General features: G+C 39.5%; 1 protein-coding gene across 1 annotated transcript in view; it reads left to right on the top strand.

Moving 5' to 3' along the window:
- LOC121504520 (low-density lipoprotein receptor-related protein 1-like) overlaps positions 1-24,272 on the top strand; it is a 167,294-nt gene that overhangs the window by 112,574 nt on the left and 30,448 nt on the right. Inside the window, exons 25-44 of the mRNA XM_041779358.1 lie at positions 1,454-1,658; positions 1,781-1,945; positions 3,090-3,334; positions 3,533-3,664; positions 4,521-4,748; positions 6,163-6,337; positions 10,741-10,835; positions 10,934-11,083; positions 13,121-13,261; positions 13,488-13,613; positions 13,752-13,883; positions 14,028-14,162; positions 16,238-16,367; positions 16,461-16,587; positions 16,683-16,834; positions 16,946-17,070; positions 17,159-17,533; positions 21,236-21,425; positions 21,517-21,721; positions 21,868-22,060. Of these exons, the coding sequence (XP_041635292.1) occupies positions 1,454-1,658; positions 1,781-1,945; positions 3,090-3,334; positions 3,533-3,664; positions 4,521-4,748; positions 6,163-6,337; positions 10,741-10,835; positions 10,934-11,083; positions 13,121-13,261; positions 13,488-13,613; positions 13,752-13,883; positions 14,028-14,162; positions 16,238-16,367; positions 16,461-16,587; positions 16,683-16,834; positions 16,946-17,070; positions 17,159-17,533; positions 21,236-21,425; positions 21,517-21,721; positions 21,868-22,060 (3,426 nt within the window). The remainder of the gene's footprint in view (positions 1-1,453; positions 1,659-1,780; positions 1,946-3,089; positions 3,335-3,532; positions 3,665-4,520; positions 4,749-6,162; positions 6,338-10,740; positions 10,836-10,933; positions 11,084-13,120; positions 13,262-13,487; positions 13,614-13,751; positions 13,884-14,027; positions 14,163-16,237; positions 16,368-16,460; positions 16,588-16,682; positions 16,835-16,945; positions 17,071-17,158; positions 17,534-21,235; positions 21,426-21,516; positions 21,722-21,867; positions 22,061-24,272) is intronic.

The following is a 24,272-nucleotide window of genomic DNA, read 5'->3' on the forward strand; positions in this document are numbered from 1 at the left end:
CTCAAAGTGTCAGGGGCAATTTACTGTATTGGGCTTTACAGGATTAGAGAGACTTTTATGAGTCATAACATTTTAATCTCTAAATACGATATTGCACACTGGGGTTTAATATTTTCTTTTGAGGTAAACCATTTGGACTTTTTAAAGTTTCACTTTTTGTAATATCATTGTGCCCTAAATGTCTGTGACACTCCTCTACAGGTAGAAATACTACAGTGGGTTGAATTTCAGTAGTCGTGGTGCTGCTAGTACGACTTCATGTAGTAGATGGGGTGTATTATCATCACTGCAGCAGAGCTGATGGGAAAGTTAAGGTCTGCTCTTCAGTGCTGAACAACTGTGTGTGTTTGTGTTATTTTATGTAGATGCCATTGTGATATGTGTGTCACGTTTGCCAACAGGCTCCACACTCTGTGTCTGTGTTTTCATTGTTCGGTCAGGATAATGACTCATGTGGAATAATTAGACATTTCCCACTGATTAAGGCACCAATGGAAAATAAACGTTAGAGGACGTGGCTGGAAAAGTGTCTCTTTAGCCCCTCTCTACACCACATATTTAGTTTTTTTTAAAGCCCACTCTGTAATTGTAGTTCAACACCCCCCTACTGAGTCTCTATTGTATTTATTTATGTTTCCATTCATTGCACTGACATGTTGTTTTATTCCAAACATAGCAGCTGGTCATTTAATTAAAAGAATTACAGTTTGTTACTCAACATTTGCTTTGAATTCAAATAGCTTGATCACATTTACGCACATTTTGAATACAAAGCAGAGCAGCACAGTAAGTCTGAGATGTTGCCTTCAGCTAATAACAGTTCTCGAAGCCTTCATGCGTACATATTGAAATATTATGTGAATTAATTAAAAAACTTAACAGCCCTAGAGGAATGTTTGTTTTATTGAGTAATAAGATAAATTTGGGTTAGCGCTGACTTTTTTCCAGCTGTTACGAAGGAAGGAAGGAAGATAGATGATACAAACATTTAACCCCATCCTGCTCCATTTCAGGCTCAGATGATTAGGTGGAAACTTTCAAATTTTAATGGAAGCTCCACTGTTGTCCTATTATGAGGGGAAATGTAAGTTTGCCTAGCTTTAAAGAAGATAAAGCACTTGAAAAGGCACAAAGGCAAAGCAGGTATAAATTTCTTCTCACAATAAACTAGTACATAATGACTAAAGAGAAAAGAAACACATTGTGTTTGTGATTAATTGTGTTATACAAAAAGTTATAAAAAAAGCAAAGCCAAACAACATAAGATAAAAGAAGAGAAACCGTTAAAAAAAAAACTAAAAGAAAGAAATATGATGAAAAAAGGATAAAGTAATAGTGATGTGTTGTAACAGTTCAAAATATATTTTTTAATTTTTTCATAAAAGGTAGTTAACAGATGACACAAAAAGCCTACCATTTCTTTACATTATTTTGGTTTTCCACATCTCTGTAGCTTTAACCAGCTTCGATGTGGTGATCCAGTATGGACTGGCGACCCCAGAGGGCTTGGCTGTGGACTGGATAGCCGGAAACATTTACTGGGTGGAAAGCAACCTGGATCAGATAGAGGTGGCCAAGCTGGACGGCACCATGAGGACCACGCTGCTAGCTGGAGAGGTGGAGCATCCTCGAGCCATCGCCTTGGATCCCCGCGATGGGTAACATCCATAATGCTTACTGTACCACGTGTGAAATTCTAATTACTTTCAAAGCGTTGGGTTGTCTTTACGTAAACGGTATTGTATGGTAATATTTTACAACTGAACATCAATGTTTTCAGGATCCTCTTCTGGACGGACTGGGATGCCAGCTTGCCCAGGATTGAAGCAGCATCCATGAGTGGAGAAGGCAGGAAGACTATCCATAAGGAAACAGGCAACGGCGGCTGGCCAAATGGACTCACTGTGGATTATTTAGAGCGCCGCATCCTCTGGATTGATGCCAGGTCAGAAGAAAAAGCACACACGTGATCACAGTCACACACTAACCTAAAGCATACTTTATTCTTAAAGGTGTAATATGCAACTTTAAGAATAAAGTATGATGTTCAATGCAAAGTGTTCACTGAGTCTTAAATAAGATGAAAAGCTGATCGATCAGTGAAGCTAGTATTGAGGCTTTTGGCTGTTTTCAATTTTTATTCTCATCAAAATAGGTTGTAGACTTGTTTTTCTGTTTTTGTTTTTAATATTTAGTTTTAATAACACTGGAGACTCTATCTTAGACCGTTTTTTTTTTTTCAGTTTTATTTATATAGCATATTTCATATGAATGTAACTTAACGTGCTTTACAGAAGATTAAAACAGACACGAAAAAACAAACAGCTACAAAGATACACCAGTGAGTCAAGAAAAACAGAAATTTCTGGCAAAATAATTAATGATCTTGGACACATTTTGCACCAATCCCTACAGCATCTTGCATATATTAATGTTAGGGTCTCCTAAATGGAGTATATTCAAATCCATGAACAATTCTGCACACAAAGATAACCTAACAGCCAAAGGCTTGTGAGAAAAAAGCAGTGTTTTAAGGGCACTTTTGAAGGAACTAAGTGTTTTGGCAGATCTCAGGTCAGCAGGCAGTTTGTTCCAGAAGACAGCACCATAGTGACTAAATGCACCTTCGCCAGATTTAGTTTTAATTTAAGGTACATTGAGGAGACACATGCCTGATGATCAGAGAGGTCTGATGGGATGGTGGTCAGTGAGGAGGTCAGAAAGATGTTGGCCTGACATGCAGCTGGAAGTTTATTCTCTTGGATCTTTGTTCATTAAAGCCTAAAGAAAATCTTTACCATGCAAGTGGGTTAACAGTCAGAGAGGGGGTGATTTACTCGGAACAGAAAATTTACGTTTTTAACACTGATTGACACAAACTATCTGAAAGAATCCCTGTTCTGTGGAAAAACAGAGCTGAGAACAACACACCCAGATAGAGTTTGACGTCATTCTCCTTTTACGAAGTCATTACTCCAGGATTTATTTCCATGGGATATACTTGTTTTTATCCCTCATTTCATGTAAAGAATACTGCATTTTACACCAATGTGTCATGCCCAAGCTTTAACAGGGGTTTTCTGATGCAGGTCTGATGCCATCTATTCAGCCAAATATGACGGTTCTGGACTGATTGAAGTCCTGAGGGGACACGAGTATCTGTCACATCCCTTCGCCGTCACGATGTACGGAGGAGAAGTTTACTGGACAGACTGGAGGACCAACACACTGGCTAAAGCTAACAAGTGGACAGGAAGTAACGTCACCGTTGTCCAGAGAACCAACACACAACCTTTTGACCTTCAGGTGTATCATCCATCCAGACAGCCACAGGGTAAAAAGCACAGACATCCTGTCACATCTTGTCCTGTGTTTACTGAGAGTTCCAAAACAGATAAAAAAAAAAAATCTTTCAATTTTGTGCTATTTATAACGAAGGAAACCCCTGTATACCTCAAGAACTACAAACTGATTGATGAGATGCTTAGGTGTACTTTTGTATGTGACATTTTTAATACTTGTTTCTCTCTAGCCCCTAACCCCTGTGCTGCTAAAGATGGCAAGGAGCCCTGCTCACATCTCTGCCTCATCAACTACAATCAGACTTTCTCATGTGCCTGCCCTCACCTCATGAAGCTTGGCCCTGACAGACGCACATGCTACGGTAAGCAAGAACACACGCTCCGTTCATAAATGCATTTTTTTGAGAAGACGTGTTTTTGATCCAGCAGATTGGGTTTCTCTCAACTTGCTTTGACAAAATTGTCATGTTCATGTAGCAACCTGTACTCACAGAACCATAAATTTTCATCTCTGTGTCTCTGGGATTACCTGTAAGAGAGTAGGGGGTGATAAGAAGGAGAAAGCATTAAACAATGTAGACTTTTTCCTCTTTGACATGCTCCTGCTGTGACAGCTTAGGAGCACATTGAAGTGTCTGTCCATGAAAAGAGAGAACCGGCTTGTTTATCCAGTGGAGAGTTTAGTATTCAGGGCACCACTTTCTATTATCTCTGGGGGTAATGAAATGGAGAACCCCACTCTGTCTGATGCATGCATCAGCCACAACTCTCCACATCCACCACCTAGTCCGGCCGGGCTGTGCATCCCCACACTGTCATTACTCTCCTGTTTTTTCTCTCTTTCCTGTCCTGCCTGTCTATCATTTAAGCTGCACACGGTTAAATGATGATAGGACTGTTGAGACCAATGCATTTGTAATGCATCAGCACTGATTGAATTCGCTCTCGCTGTCATGGTTGCGCTATTGAGTTAGCCGGCCAGACACAATCATTAGAGTCAACGATGCAATTGGATTAACTGTTTGTTCAAGTGGGCTGAATAATACGCACATGCACCCATCCATTCTGCTAAGACCTATCCCTACGCTCTGGCATTAGTGCACTCAGGCATTTGGCTTTTGACTCAAAGCTGCATTTACCTTCTGACTACTCTCATTGAAGGCTGAGGCTTTGGTGAATTACTGAAGGATGCATGTCAACATGTTCCTCTCCCTACAGAGTCCCGTAAGTTCCTGCTTTATGCACGCCAGATCGAGATCAGAGGGGTGGACATTGACAACCCCTACTACAACTACATCATCTCATTCACTGTGCCCGACATTGACAATGTAACCGTGGTGGACTTTGACGCGTTGGAGCACCGGATCTACTGGTCAGATGTTCGCACACAGACCATCAAGAGAGCTTTTATCAACGGCACTGGAGTTGAAACAGTCGTCTCTGCTGGTATGGAACAGGAAACACTATGAAGCACACTCTATATGCATATAGGCGTACTCAACCTCAATCACAAATATCAATGTCAATAAGGATCTTTTAAAACTGATTTTAAAGAAGTCCCTTGGAAAAATCTTTGGCATATTTGTGGTGCTGTTCTTAAACTGCAGGATTGTTTGTACCTGTGCTCTTAAATTGACAAACATAACCTTGCAACTTGGAAACTTGTACATATTTTTAGTCAGTGGGAAAAACATATGTAAGTAGTGGACATAAAATAACAGTATATATTTTGTTAAGAGAATGCTGTCATCAGAAAAGGACATATTAATTCAGGGGCTTTAAAATGATTGAATTTGAATTTGAATTTGAATTTAGTTACGGTTGAAAGACTTAAAAATTCATAATTACAATAAAAGATGACTACATGTAAATCATGTTACTATATAAAGTATGCCTGCTAAGAATAATAAATGTGCAAAATGTAGAAAAACATCATTACCAGTAATGTTGCCCTGGCTTATAAGCGCTCAAATGCACATGAAAATTGTCTTGAATGTTTGAAGATTTTTCTTCTTAGCTACATTCATTTTTAGATTGTTACTTTTTAAGCTGTGTTTTGTACTGAAAAAAGTAACTTGTACATGACTACATCACTCACTGAAAAAAGTAATCTATTAGAACAATTTTGCATTACCAAAAACTAAATACTTGTACCACTCATTTCACTTGTCAGTCACTTAAATGGCACGTGGACAACTCTACATCTGTCCTTGAATGTCGACTTTTCGTCATTCTACAGCCTAGTTTATGGTCAGTTATCTGTAACTGTAGCCTGATCACATTGCTGATAGATGGACAAATCTTTACAAGCCTTTTTGAAAACAGTGGAAAGAGTTACACAGTATTACGCATAGGCTGTGTGTAATAGTCGTGTGTAATTGGAATGGCTGCACAGCCGACTCAATGAAAACAATGTTAAAGCTTTTGGACATTTGGACATATTTAGTAGTGCTTTAGAAATAACACATTAAATTTCGGTTAATTATCACACAAACATTCAGTTTTTTCATGCAAATTAATTGCACTGATGTCATATGTCACTGCTCTCTACATTCGTCCACCGTGGCTTTGTAAATTTAATGAAGAATACATTTTAGTTTAAATCAACTAAAGCTACAGAGGTTAAAAATGACAAAATGTGAATAATATTAAAGAACAATTTAATCTAAAGATGAAGACTTCTGTTAAAATAGCTGCAAAATTAACACTGATTGTAACTAAGGGGCTTAGCCAAAGGTTACTCAGCATTGTGTTTTCTTCATGTCTTCACTCTCTAGGTTTGATTTTATGTATTTATTTATATGTATATGAAACATGAGTCAGATTGATGTACTTTTTATGTCTTCACTTTGTTTTTCAGATCTCCCCAATGCTCATGGCCTGGCTGTGGACTGGGTGTCCAGGAACCTGTTCTGGACAAGTTATGATGCCAACAAGAAACAGATCAATGTTGCCAGACTTGACGGCTCCTTTAAAAACGCCGTCATCCAGGGCCTGGACAAACCTCACTGCCTGGTGCTACATCCAATACTGGGGTACATTATCATTATATGTACACACTAAAGCAGTCAGGCATAGTCCAAATGAAGCTTTCAGAAACTCTCCTGGTTTCACCTCTAACCTCCCTGACACACACATTAGTGCTCACACACACTCATAAGTAATGTGTCTGGCTCCTTTTGTTTGCAGTCAGTCATGACAGACTGAGTAGTTTGCTATTGATGGTCTCTGACCTCTGACTGTTTTTCACTCAGGAAGTGCTTCCAATTTTTCTCCCTTCGTGTCATCTTTCTTCTCTGTTGCTCTCTCTCTCTCGCTCCACTTTGATTCTCACAGAAAGCTTCTGCGCTTAGATAGACTATGTATGAATTATTCACAGTCAGTGTCCCTGTCGCTTTCTGTCTTTATTTATGTGCCTGTGTTTATCTTACATACCCCCCCCCCCCCCCCCCCAAATCCTCATCCCCTCCTGTCTTGTTTAGCAAATGTCCATTTTTCCTCCCATCTTCCTTATGGAAACTTCATCCCCCACAACTCCCCGAACAGAGCCTGGACCTCAGCCTGTCCTCAAAGAGCAAGGACATACCATCTGTTTTTATAGACTTCACTTCTGTCCTGCAGGAATACGTGTGCTGGGATTATTTGAGGTGGATGAAGAAAGGATATTTCCTTAAGAAAAGTCTCTCCCTCTGTGTGTACTCCTTCCTCTCTTTCAAAGAGTTAGCCTACTTAAGGGGAGGAATGTTTCCGACTTGAGCATTGTTGGCGTGGGGGGAAAATGAGAAGCAGATGCTGGATCCATATGCTGAGGCTGTCTCCTGTCTAGCACACACACTGCCCAGATTATGTCCAGGAGTGGGTGGGGTTAGAGAGAGTCAGGGAGGGACAATCTTGGAAAAAACATGAGAATGTGGGTGTTTAAATGCTCCTGAACCTTTATTTCAAGGCATGTTAACAAACACTCGAAGGGTGTGGTGGATGTGGTAAAAGGAAGTGGGTGAGGGGGGCAGAGGATAGATCAGTTTTAAACATAGACTACATGCTGTCTAAACAGAGTGAAGCACAATCACATTATCTTTTACACTCTTCTGGAGGTGTGTGAGGAGTCTTGAGAGTTGAAGGCAAAGGTTTGCTGCTGTTTAATGCTTATTCGAACATCAGATATCATGCCTGTGGCTTTATTGGTCAGTTTTGATAGTGATTTTTTTCAGATAGGTTTTTTTTTTTTTGCTCTTATTTATAGATACCTAGGTTTGATTCAGGGATAGCCTCTGCAAGTCTGTTGTAGTGTTGTCTTCAGGGGTGGAAAGAAACTTAAATTATATTAACTCAAATGACTATAATGAGCAGTTGTTTACTGGGTACTTGTACTATTTTGAGTGCATTTTAAAATCAATATTATTACTTCTAATTTTAAACCAGAGTAACTGTATTTTTACTTGAGTACAATAATCTTCTACTTTTTCCACCTCTTTTGCATACACAAAAGCACATAATGAGACAATGATTCCACATGACGTCCCAAAACAGCTGTTGGACAGGAAGAATGGAGTGTTGAAATCTCAGTGTTAGTTTAACTCTGTGAAGAGTAAATTATCTAAGATCCCCCAACTGCAACTTCAATTCTGGGGGGATGTATGTGTGCAGTTCCCTGTCATGTTTGGATGTATTTTATATGATGTATCTATATATTTTATATGTGGCTGTGTTTGGGTGTTATCTGTTGTACCGTGATCCATGTTGAGGTTCTTTTGGTCATGTTTCAGTTGGATGTTGTCATTTTTGTTGTGAGATACATTTGCACCATGTGTGAAGTTATTCACTGACTTAGAGCTCTTGCCTGTGACTTTAGGTGCTCTTAATGGACGCATAGTGCATATTTTTCAAGAGTATTCATTGCCTTGCTATGAGGTTGACTCCGCTTTGTTCCTGCCAGAGGAGACTGCCTTGCTACAGATTTTTTGAATGACAATATAGCAGAGTCAAAGTGTAATTTAATTATATGTTATGTGGACAATACAAACACATTTAAAGTGTTCATTTTAACACTTTATGAGTTAAATTAACACTGTTTATTTTCCTGTGTATTTTACTTTATCATAGATGCATGAGCTTACCTGAACAACCTGACTGGATCTATTTTCTTGTTGTTTTCACCAATGAGTAAAGAACATAGTTTACTGTTCAACTTCTTAGATACTCACTACTTAAAGTAAACTTTGAATTAAATACTTTTTACATTTACTTGAATAAATTTATAGACCAGTACTTTTACTTTTACTTGAGCAAATTTATAAACCAGTATGTTTACTTTTACTTGAGTAAATTTAAAGACCACTACTTTTACTTGAGCAAATTTATAAACCAGTACTTTTACTTTTACTTGAGTAAATTTATAGACCAGTACTTTTACTTGAGTAAATTCATTGACTAGTACTTCTACTTTTACGTAGGGAAATTTGTAAAATAGTACATTTAGTTTGACTTGAGAAAAATTATAGACCAATACTTTTACTTTTACTTGAGTAAATTTGTAAACCAGTACTTTTACTTTTACTAAAATAAATCTATAGACAAGTACGTTTACTTTTACTTAAGTAAATTTATAGACCAATACTTTTATTGTTACTTGAGAAAATGTATAGACCAGTACTTTTACTTGAGTACATTCATAGACCAGTACTTTTACTTTTACATGAGCAAATTTATAAACCAGTACGTTTACTTTTACTAAAGTAAATCTATAGACAAGTACGTTTACTTTTACTTAAGTAAATTTATAGACCAATACTTTTATTGTTACTTGAGAAAATGTATAGACCAGTACTTTTACTTGAGTACATTCATAGACCAGTACTTTTACTTTTACATGAGCAAATTTATAAACCAGTACGTTTACTTTTACTTTAGTAAATTTATAGACCAGTACTTTCACTTGAGAAAATTTATAGCACAATACTTTTACTTTTACTTGAGTAAAATTATAAACCAGTGCTTTTACTTGAGTAGATTTATAGACCAGTACTTTTACTTTACTTTAGTAAATTTTTACTGTACTTTGGTCGTCTTACACATCAGTGTAAAGACAATAAATCTTTGTATTTGCATTTAGATGCATGTTCATACTTGATTTTTGAATCTGAAGGCTGCTAAAGATGGTTATTTCTCTGTATATGTGTGTACATGTTTATCTAAATCGGAGAATGTTGATGATTAGTGACAAGTCATGCTTTGTATTTAAGTTCCTCAATGAACAGGTTTCAAAGGGTTACAGTGGGTTATTGTTATCCCAGTTTGTTTTCATTTCTTCTTTTAATATTCAAAACTTATTTAGCCTTGAATAAAAAACACATTAAAAAAAAGCCTTTTAAAGTCACATATGGTTTTGTGTGATTTACATAGCAGATGCCACAGAGATCCTCCATTATTTTGTTCCTTGAATTACTACTGTTGCTTTCTTATGTAACCCGGCAATCTAAATACGATCCAGAACAGAGCTTCTAGAGAGAAAAAATTTAGTTTAATCGGGCGTACAACCATGACACCAGCATAAAAATTAAGGCTTTAGGTAAACAACTCTGAAGGCAGACAGCCAAGGAAATATCCTGTGTTAAAGTGAAATGTCCAAAAAGGTTAGAAAGACTGCTCTTCTAGGGGTGTTACGTAATTCATATCCATTTTTTAAATTATTGATAGAGGAACCAGATCTTGTCCTGGCAATGTTAGTGTGTAAGCATGTTAAGTAGGGATTTCACAGGTGGAGACATCACTGGAATGTGTTTAGTCGTAGATTACCTTGAGATTCAAGAAAAGGTTTGAGATAGATTTACTTCAGTGAGACAAAGACTTCAAATTCTAATTTTGTTTAAACATTTGTTTAAGAATGCCCTACAGTGAGGTTTGTGCTGTGGTGCTGTTAATAGTTATCAGACAGCCTCTTTAACCATCATTCCCTGGGCCTTACCTGCTTTTATTTAAAAGACAGGGCAGTCGGTAGACTGAAAAACAGGAATAAAAAAGTAAATGGCTGTGGGTGGGAGTCAAATCTAAAGCTGCAGCTTTAAGGAGTGTGCTCTATACAAAGAATGTGTTATTTAACCACTGAATTAATTTGCCACTTTGTCTCACTTCTTGAGGAGGGATCTTTTTATCAAGTAAAGATGAAATATCAATCATAGGGCGCAGGTGGCAGAATGGATGAGGCGCGCCCCATGTACGCAGGCGGCCCGGGTTCGAATCCAGCCTGAGGCCCTTCACTGCATGTCTCTCCCTGCTCTCTTCCCTGTTTCTGACTCTATCCACTGTCCTCTTCTCTGTCAAATAAAAGCACAAAATGCTCAAAAATAAACCTTAAAAAAAAAAAAAAAAAAAAAGAAAGATTAAGTATCAATCACTAAATGAGGTTTGATGTAAACTTCTCTCTGCCTGCCTCCTTTAGGAAACTCTACTGGACCGATGGTGACACCATCAACATGGCCAACACTGATGGCAGCAACAGAAGCGTTCTCTTTGACGATCAGAAAGGCCCTGTCGGTGAGTTATAGTCTGTGACTCTTTATGTGACTTCATGAAAGACAGCACATCCTAGTGGCAGGGCAAGTCAATACACTTTATCTCTGTCTTTTTTCCAGGGCTCTCCATTGACTTTGAAACTGAGCAGCTGTACTGGATTAGCTCAGGAAACAGCACCATAAACCGCTGCAAACTGGATGGTTCTGGACTGGAAGTGCTCGAGGGAGCGAAGGGCAAGCTGACCAAGGCTACTGCTCTGGCAATCATGGGTATGCTCCCATAAGTATTATTTTCAACCAGCGAGTTAGGACAAAAGTGGTGGTGTGGCACCATTCAATTTATCAGTAAAAGGAATCTATAGTCATCCTGACCCCTTTTCAACACTTTTTCAACCCATCTTTTCTGTTTTTTGCTGCTTTTTAACAATCTTCACCACTTATTGCAAATTTAAACCATTTTTTGCCACTTATTGCCTTTTTCTTAAATCTTATATTTTATTTTGTTTTAAACACAAACAGTAAAACAGCAAAAAAATCTAAAAAAAGAAACAAATAAAGCACGCCAGTGGGATACATATAGAAGCTTAATTACAACCATACACATCATTGTGTTTATCATGGAGTTGTGGTGGCGTCTCTTCGAAGAGTTTCATACATAGTTCATTTTTTTCCATTTCTTCGTAAATTCTGTTTGTTGAATCCTCAGAATATGTATGAGTCTTTCCATTTCGTAGATCTATCTATGATTTTCATCCAGAGTCACAGAGAAGGAGAATCCTCTTTCTACCATTTTCTTGAGACTGCTTTTTTGGCTGCTGCCAGTGAAATTTTAACAATATATCTATCCTCACATTGCACATTAGTCAATGTCAGGTTACCAAGTTATAACTCTTGTAAAATTCTTTGATACCATTGCCACTTTTAACAAAGTTTTGTCACATTTTTTGCAACTTTTAACCCATTTTCAACACTTACTGTTGACACTTTTATTCAATTTTGAAACTTCGTAGCACATTTTTCCCATTCAACCCCCTTTTTGCTATTTTAACCAATTTTTTGCCACTTGTTGCCACTTTTAACCTATTTTTGTTTTATTTTTGGCAACTTTTAACCCATTTCCACCACATATTGTGGCCACTTTTAAACCCATTTTAACCACTGTTTTGCCATTTTTAACACATTGATGCAGGTTTTTTTCCCCACTTTTACACCTTTTTGCTACTTTTTGCAGATTTTTATACCATCACACTATCTTTTATTTATTTATTTATTTTCACTCAGAGTTGTTGTTGTTTCTTGACTGTTTCTTGATTTTCTGGCATCACTTCCCAAAGTGTCCCGCTCAGTGTGCCCATTCACATTTTTAACATTTCCTAAAAACATATTCTGTTTTAACCTGGGTGCAGATGGCCTAGTGGTTCAAGGTGTGCCCAAAGAATGCTGTCAGCCCAGGTTCGAAACAGGCCCGTGGCACTTTCCTGCATGTCTCTCCCCAACTCTCTAATCTCTGTTTCCAATTCTATCCACTGTCCTCTTAACCTGGCCAACCTGGCATCCTCGCCAGATGGATTTGTTTCACACATCCATCTGGAAAACCTCTCATACACAGCATTTGGAAAAGGGCAGAGGCTTTGAAAAAAAAACTCAGAGGGTGATTGGATGAACGCTCTGTTTGTCACATCTTTACTTGCCAATCAGAGCATCAAAACACGTGATGTATCCGCTACCGAAAAGTAAACTCCATACAGAACTGCATAATGCGAACTTTGGCAACTGTAGACATGTCAGTACAAGACTTTTGATGTTTTTGAAAAGAAAACAACTCAATGCTGTTCTTTGTTCTTCTTTTAACGAAGAAACGTTTTGAATTTCTGTTAAAACTGACGCTTAAGCAGCATCCACGGTAATGTCTTCTGCCATATCTGCACCGGAGTCTTGTTGCTGCTTGCATACGTCACGACTCCGCTGCGATTGAAAGTACTGCCCCTCGTTGCTGATTGGTCCTGTCACTTTCTAACCGGGCCCAAACGGTTCAGACGGGAGCTTTGCAAGATGGATTAGCCAGCTATCAACAAAGGCATAAATTCCAAAAGTAAAAACAGGAAATAGGATGTGATGGTCACATCTTAACTTTAGAAATTAAAGGATCAGGATTTTGCTGACATCCATTTGGCAGGGCCTCAGAAAGCTCACCCCTTTATGTCCCCTTATGGGCGCCCTTGCACATGACAGTAAACATCCTGATGTGTGTGTCTTCTTCTGTTTTTTGAAATTCTTGACCCTCCTAGTCTGTGTCCTATTCTTTAGGGGACAAGTTGTGGTGGGCAGATCAAGGAACTGACCAGATTGGAACCTGTGACAAGAAGGATGGTGGCAACTGGAAAGTCCTGAGAAATAGCACATCCCCCATGATGCACATGAAAATCTACGATGAAACTGTTCAGAAAGGTTGGCTGTCATTCACACAACTTTTTTTTTGCTGAGTTTATTCAGCATTTGTTTTTGTTACATAACAAATCCAAAAAGAAAAACAGGAACTTGTTCTCTGATTGAAGGTCCTCTATGCTTGCTTCACCAGGGCTGTTTATCTATGTGAAGGCACATCTATTTATGTCCCTTTAACTCCTCTCTGATTAGTTTTGTGTGTTTTTTCTTTTGCTTTTTTTATTCCCAGGCACCAATCTCTGTAGCAATAACAATGGAGACTGTTCCCAGCTGTGTCTGCCCACCTCCCCGACCAGCAGAGCCTGCATGTGCACTGCAGGATACAGCCTGCGCACAGGCCAACAGTCCTGCGAGGGTATGTCATAGTCTGGCACATAATACTTTGTTCTCAACATAGCCAAAATTTGATCAGGCATTAGTGTAAACTAAAAAGTGAGGTGCAGACAAAACATTTTAAATGTCTCTGAGCAGTGATTTTATTTGTTTTCTGCAGGTGTTGGCTCTTTCCTGCTGTACTCTGTGCATGAAGGCATACGTGGTATTCCTTTGGATCCATCAGACAAATCTGATGCTTTGGTACCAGTGTCAGGCACATCTCTCGCTGTGGGCATAGATTTCCATGCTGGTAAGATGTTTTCCTCATATGCAAAACAAACAACCCAGCATGATTAGGTATGAATTAACATAACAGTTTACCACTGAATTTTGTTATGTGTTGTAGTCTGAACATATGAAATTTATGTTTCTTTGATGTTTATCCATTTTACAGACAATGACACTATCTACTGGGTTGACATGGGCCTGAGCACGATCAGTAGGGCCAAGAGGGACCAAACCTGGAGAGAGGATGTAGTCACCAATGGCATTGGCAGGGTGGAGGGTATCGCTGTGGACTGGATAGCAGGTGAGAGATCCCTCAGACATGTCTAGAAAATACCTGATAAAAACTACATAGTCCAAACAGTTTCAGTCACCCTCACAGACCAGCTATGTTTGAGTTTATTTATAATCTTTACCCAGAGGAAAGCAGGAAGAAAGATGAGTTAGATGCAATGAGGAAGACCCATTGTGCTTATTGTGAAAACAGGAAAATAAACATGAAAGAACAAAAAAAGGAAAAATGGTATAAAAAGACATACTGTGACTTAATTTTTATGGCCAATTAAGGCCACATTATATGGTGAAAGGATGTCAGGCAAGGTTAATATCTACAACCCCATATCCTTTTAAGTTTGGATGTTGTGTGAAATGTAAATATTAAACAGAATATGAGGATTTGCAAATGCAAAAAAACGTTAACACCATATTTAATTGAAAATAGCACAGAGACAACAAATAACATGTTGAAACTTTGAAATTTTCAAGAAGTTGGAGAAAGGGCAACAAAAGTTGGGTAATAGCTAGGGATGCACAATATGGGATTTCTGCAAACACCACATATTTTCAAAGTCATGTTAGCATAGTCAAACACACTTTTTTAACTGTGAAAACACTCAGTGGCCTCTGTTCAAAGAGAGGCTGAGTCTAGCTGAACGTACAGGCTAACCCAGGGGTGTCAAACTCATTTTATATATATATATATATATATAGAGAGAGAGAGAGAGAGAGAGAGATATGTATATATATATATATCTATATGTATATATAGATATATATACAGGCAGTTTTACAATAGTGTAACAGATTTATTATAGTTAAATGACATAAATCAGCTGTTTTTTTTACTGTGAGTCTCATAGCTGCTAAAATTCAACTAGTAATTCAATATTTGTAAATATAAAAGGTCTCCTGTTGGAGATGAAACCAGTGGTACCTCCATTACTTATACAGTATTCTGAAGTCAGTCACGCCTTGCTACAATAGGGATCCGAATCTAAAGGCAAACCAACAAACTCTGACGTCTGCAAGCCTATGAGGACACGCTGAAGCCATCTCAGATGACTGTTGTTTGACCTGGCTTGCTTCCATGTCCTAAGTTTTATGGAAAATCAGAATATCAATTCTTCTTTGAAGCCTCATTCTGTTCCAAAAAATAACTATTATTTGCTTTTTCTCTTTATTTTATTGGGCAAGGACCATATATGCGGTCACTTCCTTGACCTTGATTTTCATAATAATGTAAAAATAGATAGAAAAGTTACTGAAGTCAAAAAGTCATGGGATGCCAACCAATAATTTTTTAGGGCTTCAATTTTGAATTTCAAAGTATATCAATTAGTACCCTATGTATATGTGGCATCCTAGGCAATCCTTTATACCAGATGGTACAGCTGTGCATTTCTCCCATATTTAAGACTAATATATGAGTTATACTGATATTTTCAGCCGATAAATCAGCTATTTATTGTTTTCATATCTGCTGATACTGACACCATGCTTATAAATATGACTGCAGATATGATGCTTTCACTGTCTTTGACCAATCAGTGGAAAGCATTTTTTAATGTGGTGTTTGCTGCGCTGCTTCTGGTGTTGGATGTCTGTGAACAGAAAACAGTCCAGCAGCTAAAAATAACTTCTAAATGCTTCCATGCCGATCATACTGGGCATCTATCGTAATTGTTTTAAAAACACTTCAGGGATTATCTCACAGTTGAGTAAGAAAACTTGCAGAGAATTAGTAACATGGTTGTAAAAAAGAACAGAATACATGGAGAATGTTGGAAGCATTATAAAGTCTAAAAAAGAAAAGAGGGAGACACATGACCCTTTCCAAATTTGTTTTAAATGTGTTGCTGGCATCAGATTTAAAATGGCAAAGTGATTTTCCAAATACAATAAAATTTCTCAATTCTCCATCAAATATGTTGTCTTTCTGCTATTTTCAGTTAAATATAGGCTTTCAATGTTTTTAAATAACTTCAAAGATTCTGATGTGATTTAAATTTTACACAGTGTCCAAAGTGTTTAGTATTTGGGTTTGCTTATGCTGATTAAAACCCTGCCTGATCATAAATATTTCTCCTCAACTCACAACAGGAAACATCTACTGGACAGACCAAGGCTTTGATGTGATTGAGGTTGCAAGACTCAACGGCTCCTTCCGCTATGTAGTAATCTCACAGGGCCTGGACAAACCTCGAGCTATCACCGTTCACCCTGAGAAAGGGTGAGAGGAAACAACTGTAGCTGTCTTTATTCCCCTTCTGTAATTTCTCACATTATTGATTACTTTATCAGTGCTTCGTTTGTTTGTGTGTAGCTACCTGTTCTGGACAGAGTGGGGCCAGTACCCCCGTATCGAACGCTCTCGCCTGGATGGATCTCAAAGGGCTATCCTGGTCAATTCTAGTATCAGCTGGCCCAACGGTATCTCCATTGACTATGAGGTGCAGTACAACCAACCATTCTTGTCTTTTTAATCTCTCTGTGAAAATGCAAACCGTGGGCGTTATCTGAACCACGACTGTCTGTGTGCATGTAGGAGAGTCTGCTGTACTGGTGCGATGCCAGGACAGACAAAATCGAGAGAATTAACCTGGAAACCGGAGAGAACAGGGAAGTGGTGCTGGCCAACAATAACATGGACATGTTCTCAGTGTCAGTGTTTGAGAGCTACATCTACTGGAGCGACAGGTCAGACAATAATAAATAATCTTGGATTATTTGTGAGTGATATTCCACAGTTTTCTAAATATTTATCTCATCTGCAAGATTAAGGGTGTGTTTACATTTTTTGTATCTCAGGACTCATGCTAATGGCTCCATAAAGCGAGGCAGCAAGGACAACGCCACTGACTCTGTGTCTCTGAGGACTGGCATTGGGGTGCAGCTTAAAGATATTAAAGTTTTCAACAGGGCCAGGCAGCAGGGTAAGCTCCAGAGTGTTAGCCATTCAAAAGTCACTTACATGGTCTCTAGAAAGTGTATATAAGGAAATGAATTTCATGTCATCTACAGGAACCAACGTGTGCAAGGACAAAAATGGTGGGTGCCAGCAGCTCTGCCTTTACCGTGGTAATGGACAGCGCACATGCGCCTGTGCCCATGGCATGCTGGCCGAAGACGGCCGTGGCTGCCGGGACTATGATGGCTACCTGCTTTACTCAGAGCGAACCATACTAAAGAGCGTCCACCTATCAGATGAGAACAACCTGAACGCGCCCATAAAACCATTTGAGGACCCAGAGCACATGAAAAACGTCATAGCGCTCACTTTTGATTACAGAGGAGGGGGAGGAAAAGGTGCCAACCAAATATTCTTCAGTGATATTCACTTCGGCAACATCCAGCGGATCAGTGATGACGGATCAGATCGAAAGACTGTGGTGGAGAGTGAGTATTCCCACATGACATGACTGTGTAGCGCTCTTTCAAAAACCCTCTTATCCTTAAACGATTCTCCCCCAACACTATCTTCAGTGTATTCCCCCTCCCTTAGTCGAGGTTGGGCCTGTCATTAGTCATTTTTCCCTTCTCTTCTTTTTTGTGCATAACAGAGGCTTTGTTGTAAACATCAGACCCCCCAGTGAGTCTTCACCAAGAAAAAAACAGCTGGAAGTCCCCAAAACACTTCGACTGATCCAAACAGAAGCTTTTATTCTAAAGTTGTAGCTAGACTACAAACAAAATCAAATACCTTCTTTATACGTGCTTTGAGAAAAGATAGCTCTTCATTCTCCTTGTCTCAGCATAACAAAACACAGGTGCACAGTTAATGTTTTACCAGAGTGCCTTTACTTTAAAATGTTTTACAAGAAATGCGTGATTCAGGATTGTTTGTCCTGTGGTCTCTGTAGAGCAATATATCCCAGGGCTACTGGTTTGATCTCTTTTTACAATATCTAGACAACCAGTGAGTGTTGTAGATTTGGAGACTTTTCTTTGTCTTGATATGTTCACATTTCTTATGAGGGTAATGGATGCACATGATTTTTTCAAAATGTTTTCCAGAAAAACAGCTTGTTTTATTGTGATTCCCAGTAGACATTAATCCGTTTATGTGGACAGTTTTATCAAAGCATTGCTCATAGTTATACTATCATGCTGCAGCCATAGCCACAGCCCCGCTGGTCCTTTGCCCTTCCCTCTTAAAGAGACCCAATAGATCTTGTCTGAACTTTTGGGACATGAGTACATAGAGGATGGGGTTCATTACTGTAGAAGAAGTCGCCATGAAGCGCGCAAAAACACTGAAGGGGCCATAACGTGGTGAGGAGCCAGTGGCCCCTGAGCTTTTATCTGCCAATAATGCCAATGTAAGGCCATAGGACGGCAGCCAGCACAGTGTAAAAGCCAGAACCAACATGGCCGACGTCTGTGTCACTTTGTTCTGGTAGCGCTCTACCTGAGGGGCCCTGCCAGCTTTCTTACTCAGCCACAGAAACATGTAAATTCTGCCATACGCTGCTGCAATGGTGACCAGCGGAAACAAAAAGGCCACCAGGAAGTGAAACAATCCATAAATCAACTGATCACGATGGGAAACAAAAGCAAAGCAGGCAAGACCATCAGGAGCTTGGTTTTGGGTTCCCACATAACGAAAAACAAGCTGTGGAGCTGCCAGGCAGCAGGCAGGTACCCAGAGGAGTGCAGCAGCTACAGACATCCGGCGAGGGGAGAGGAGGCTGTATGCTCTGGGGGGGTGAACCACAGTCAGATAACGAGACACAGCCAGCGCTGCCAGAGTAAAAACGCTGGCTGAGGTGCAGGCTGATCCCAAGAAGCCCACCAGGCGACACATGATCTCCCCAAATGGCCATTGCTGCATTGCAATGGCAGCAGTGTGAAAGGGAAGCATGGAGAGCAGAAGCAGGTCGGCGGCACTCAGAGCCAGCAGGAGGGCGTTTGTTCCTGTACCTGTGAGGGAGCTCTGAGAGGACTGTCCCATCCTGTGCCTCCGTCTTCGACACAGGATCGCGATCACCATCGAGTGTCCTCCGACTCCCAGGATAAGAATCACAGCATCTAATATTGGGACAAGGATCTGCTCCACATTGTTCAGCCCTGAGCCAGTGCTGTTCCCAAATGGATCCTCTGAACCTGTGGAGTTCCTCGGCAGCATCCTGTGTTTAGTTATGGATGTATCTCCCGGTCACACTGCTACTGTTCATACAGTTTGCTTTTGGTTGGGTCAGATATGCTGGTCATAAAACTGCTGATAAAACATGTGGGAAGAATAACTCATAAAGGTTATCATTAACAGCTCACCCTGACATACCATCACACTGATTTCCTTTACTTTTTCTTAGATTGATACTAAAATTAATAAATAAAAGGACTAAAGACAGACAAAAAAACTTAAATCAAAACAGAACATATATTCACATTGTGACAGACTCTTCATCCTTCATCTTTCACATTTGTGCTGCTGGAAATGTTCTATATCAGAATCAGTCTATTCCTGTCTTTGCAATCAGCCAAGTAACAACAGATTCCACTGCTGAAGTCGAGACCCTCCTGATTTCTTTGCTTCTGTTGATTTCAATCCTTTCAACAGACCCAGAGCGCGGGGAGCTAAACGCCGTTGATTGTGTGATCTCACGTCACCTTAGAGTTGTAGGTTTACTTCGCACGACGTCTCAATCAGGTCCACAATCAGCTTGAGAGGAAAAGACCTCCAGAGAAACACGTTTGTTGCCGGGAAGGAAAAGAGAGGCGGATAGCTCAACAGTGAGAGAAGATAAAACCGAGTGAGCGGCAGGTGAACTCTGGACTGATTATCATGGAGCAGGCAGACGATGGGCTTGCCTGCTCTCTGTGGGAGGGACTGTTAAAGCCAAACATTTTTTTTCCCAGGGTCCAATGTTTCTAATCACCTTCTGAAAGGATCTAGACATATTTGTGCCCACATAAAAACAGAAGGCGCTCAGATACGGATATACACTGAGGGAGACGTAGTGAGGTGAAGTGTTTGCCTTCAGAAATCAGGGTAATTATTGACTGCCTCGCTGATAGCAAACCCTGAACAGCTATCACACCCACTGCAGATAGCTGCAATAAAAAAAGTATCAATGTCAGGAAAAGCAGCTGAGCTCAAGAGCCGTAAATTCAGCTCATGTGTTGGTTGTGAACAATATGGCAAAAATGTACAGGCACCCTGATAATCTTCAGTCAACAAAGTGAAGATAAAAAATCTGAAAGCCTGAGTGCTTCAGGCTGGAGATTTACGATTCATTAACAGCTCCAGAGAAAGAGGAAATAAGAGTGAATGGATTTTTTTCTCATTGATTTTCACGACATTGATTTTATGAGTATGTGGAGCAAGAGGATTTTTTTTTTATTTGTGTTGCATGCCTTTGCTCTCCAGATGCTTCTCTTCGTTTACAGCCTCTTAGCATGAGCCAGACAAATGTTGATTCACGTCTGCCAGCCTGCGTTGCACCAGAGATGTTGAGCTGTAGTGTTAAGTGTCCCACCTGGTGGTGAACCACGGATCACATCCATGCCTGGAGAAGGCATATAATCTTAAGACCTTTGCCTTTTTCATTGCAGAAGGCAACCATACCACAAAATCTGCAGTTAGACTGATTTTTCCAAATTTTGGATCTAAGAATTGTTTTTCAACATCCAAGCATCTGTCGTCTTTCCGCCACCACAGAACTTAATGTTCCTTTTTTTTGGCTGACTCTTGTTTGGCCTGCGTGCAGGCGTGGAGCTCAGTTCAGAGCTGAGTAGCAGAAAGAATTGCTTTTTACTTCTCTTCTGTTGATGAGGTAGTGCGATGGAAAATAATACGACAGCCGGCAACTGTTAATGTGACCTTTTTAGTGAGCTATTTGCTGGATAAAAGCCTCGAATCACACGGCGTTCTTGGTCATTAATACCAAGCTGTCATGTCCACAGCCCTGACTCTGTGCTGAAACACAACAGTCTGCCAGCACTGAGCTGCTGCCAGAATATCCACACTCAGCCTTTTAACACAGCATTGAGATTGGCGTGCTTCTTTTTTATGTCTTCTCTTCTCTTTTTCCTCTTCCTTTTCCCCTTTAACCGTATTCATCCTCCTCTCCTGCCTCTTCTCTTGTTCTTTTTAAGATGTGGGCTCGGTGGAGGGCTTGGCCTACCACAGGGGCTGGGACATGCTGTACTGGACCAGCTACACTACTTCAACCATCACCCGCCACACAGTGGATCAGAGTCGCTGGGGCGCTGTCGACCGGCACACAGTGGTCACCATGTCTGGAGATGACCACCCCAGAGCTTTTGTCCTTGATGAGTGTCAGAGGTTAGCGCAAACACATTAAATCAAAGCTGATTTATTTCTATTTACAACATTTCTGCACATGCTTATTACTGATCTGACCTCTCCTCTGCAGCCTCATGTTCTGGACCAACTGGAACGAGCAGTCTCCCAGTATCATGCGTGCCACCCTGACTGGTGCCAATGTCCTTGTCATCATTGGCAATGACATCAGAACCCCTAATGGCCTCGCCATTGACCACCGTGCAGAAAAACTTTACTTCTCTGACGCCACCTTGGACAAGATAGAGCGCTGCGAGTATGACGGCACCAGGCGCTATGTGGGTGACGTTCATACACATGGTTGGATGATGCATGATGTTGCTAAATAACAGTTGGCTGTTTGGATTATCATTTGAAGTTTGCTGCAAGGCTGGAATTGCCTGAATGTGTAATATCATGGCTGTGCTTGTGTCTCCCCCTGCAGGTGGTGTTGAAGAATGAGCCAGTGCACCCATTTGGCCTGGCTGTGTATGGGGACTACATCTTCTGGACTGACTGGGTGAGGAGGGCCGTGCTCCGAGCAGACAAATACACAGGCGGAGACATGAAGGTGCTGCGGGCCGACATACCACAGCAACCGATGGGCATCATTGCTGTGGCCAATGACACCAACAGCTGTGAGTCTATAGATAGTGGGAATACGTGTTTATACGTCATCAATGCTTTTGAAGTGATGCAGGGACAGGAAGTGTTTTCAAAGTTCATAATATTGTGCATATCAGGTGGCTTATTATCCTGTGTTTTAATGCAGATTGTTGTCTTCAATCAATCAACCAGATTTATATCAGATAGAACATTTTTTCTCTTTTAATTTAAAACAAAATGCTTTACACTAACAGAAAAAAATATTTCCAACAACAAGAACACCCCCCATGCCTGATCATCAGTGCAAAAAACTGAAAAAAAAAAACAAAAACGTCACAAACACAGGACTCAATGAAAACAGGAACTGAAGGAGTGAGCTATCATGAATTTGTTGTAATAAAATGCAGGAAAAAGTATGAAGATCTTAGAGTTGCAAAGAATGAATGAAAGAAACGAGAAAGAAAACGTAACATCAAAAGATAACACTGAAAAGTAAAACAGAAATAGTTGATGCATAAATCAGTAAAACAGTAAATAAAGCAGCAGTGAATTAAGTTTCTGTACAAAAGTTAGATTTTCTTTAATTTAATTTAATTGAAATTTAATTTTTTTGTAGGGCTTGACCTGTGTCTACACCCCAATGTGGAAAAACTTCTTGCACTTGAAATAGCACTTTATTCACTACAGTTTACATTGATTTTGTAAGTGTGTGTTTGCACACTGTAAGTACTGTTGCTCTGTCTTTTTGTGTTACCTGCCAAGGGACCATGGTAGTGAATTAGCAGTCTTTTTAACTTAGGCATGTTCACATTTGTTTTTTGGGGGGCTTATATCCATTAATGTGCTCTGTCCCTTTTATAAATTAATAATACATTTTACGAATGTAAAACAAATTTTAAGCTTTTAAATTAAAATAATAAAGACTAAAATTCATTGTAAAACATTCACAAAGAGAGGGACTTTGTCAAAAGGTCAATGCATTTATTTGCATTAGTTTAAATAATACTCATTGAAATAGCAATAGATTGCAGAATAACTGAACTATAGTGCTTGCGGACAGACAACAGAGTCTGACTTTAAACCTCTCAAGTCAGAAGTAATATAGCTGACAGCTAAATTAAAGACAAAAAACTCTACAAAAATAAGTAAAGCAAAGCTCATTTTTCACTGTAAAATCTGGGCAACAGAAACATACTTATCCTTCTGAAAAAAATATTTTCATTACAATCAGAAAATCACTTTTTCATCAGTGTGTGCCTGCCAAAATTAATAACACTTCAATTCTAACCATATTCTCTCAAAAGTTCACTCAGGTCATTAATCAGATGTGTCTCAACAGTTAATTTGGTTTGCAAAAATTCCCCTAAACCTTGAATCAAAAATTTTATAATGAAATCAGTGCACTGGATTTTTACCACCAAGCAAAAAATATGAATATGTTAACTAGAAGGGTGTGAGTGTCTTAGATGTGAACGAAGGTGTGAAAAAAGTGAGTATTTGTATAACTTGAGGTTAAGTAGAGCTGGGTAACTTGGGGTCAGGAGGAAGGTACAGTAATCAGTCCAAAGGGCAGTCTTTGACAGAAGAAAGTGTCATGAAGTACTGTGAAGATCTCACAGCTGCACCATGATTCAGGAAGGCCACAGTTCAAACATTTCCAGAGCAAAAATGCAAAAAGAACAGTCCCCCACTCTATGTGTCTTTGAACAATTTATTTTTCTTTAATCATACACTCATGAAAAATGCCAAACTTTAATTTGGCCCTAAACTCTCCTGACTTTTCTAACAACTCTTCAAAGGATCTTCATTCATCTTCACACATTCACAGGTTCCTGCACTCAACCTCTGATGATCCACAACCATTTTCTCATTTCTCTGCCGTGCAGCAGTGTGTATTTGTTTTCCCTGTCTGCTACACTAGACAAATCTGACAAACTGGATTGACTACTTCAAATATCCATTGAAGAGCTTCCCAAAGTGTTGGCCTAGGCCCACTGGTGGGCCCTAGAGATATTGCAGGTGGGCTGTGAGAAACCATTAACAATAACTAAAAAAATTTAAAGAAATTCAAAAACATTTTAATCATGTTTCAAATTTTTATACAATTTTTTTTATATTTACATTTACATTTTTAAGTCCTAGAAGTAACAAAACACAGTTAGAACTTTTAACGTGTGCCACCTTTTACTATTATTTTGTCTTATGTATACAACCTACAACCAGTGTCACAGTTTAACTGGTGTT

The sequence above is a fragment of the Cheilinus undulatus genome, linkage group 3 (genome assembly GCF_018320785.1).
Source record: "Cheilinus undulatus linkage group 3, ASM1832078v1, whole genome shotgun sequence".
Classification (NCBI taxonomy): domain Eukaryota; kingdom Metazoa; phylum Chordata; class Actinopteri; order Labriformes; family Labridae; genus Cheilinus; species Cheilinus undulatus.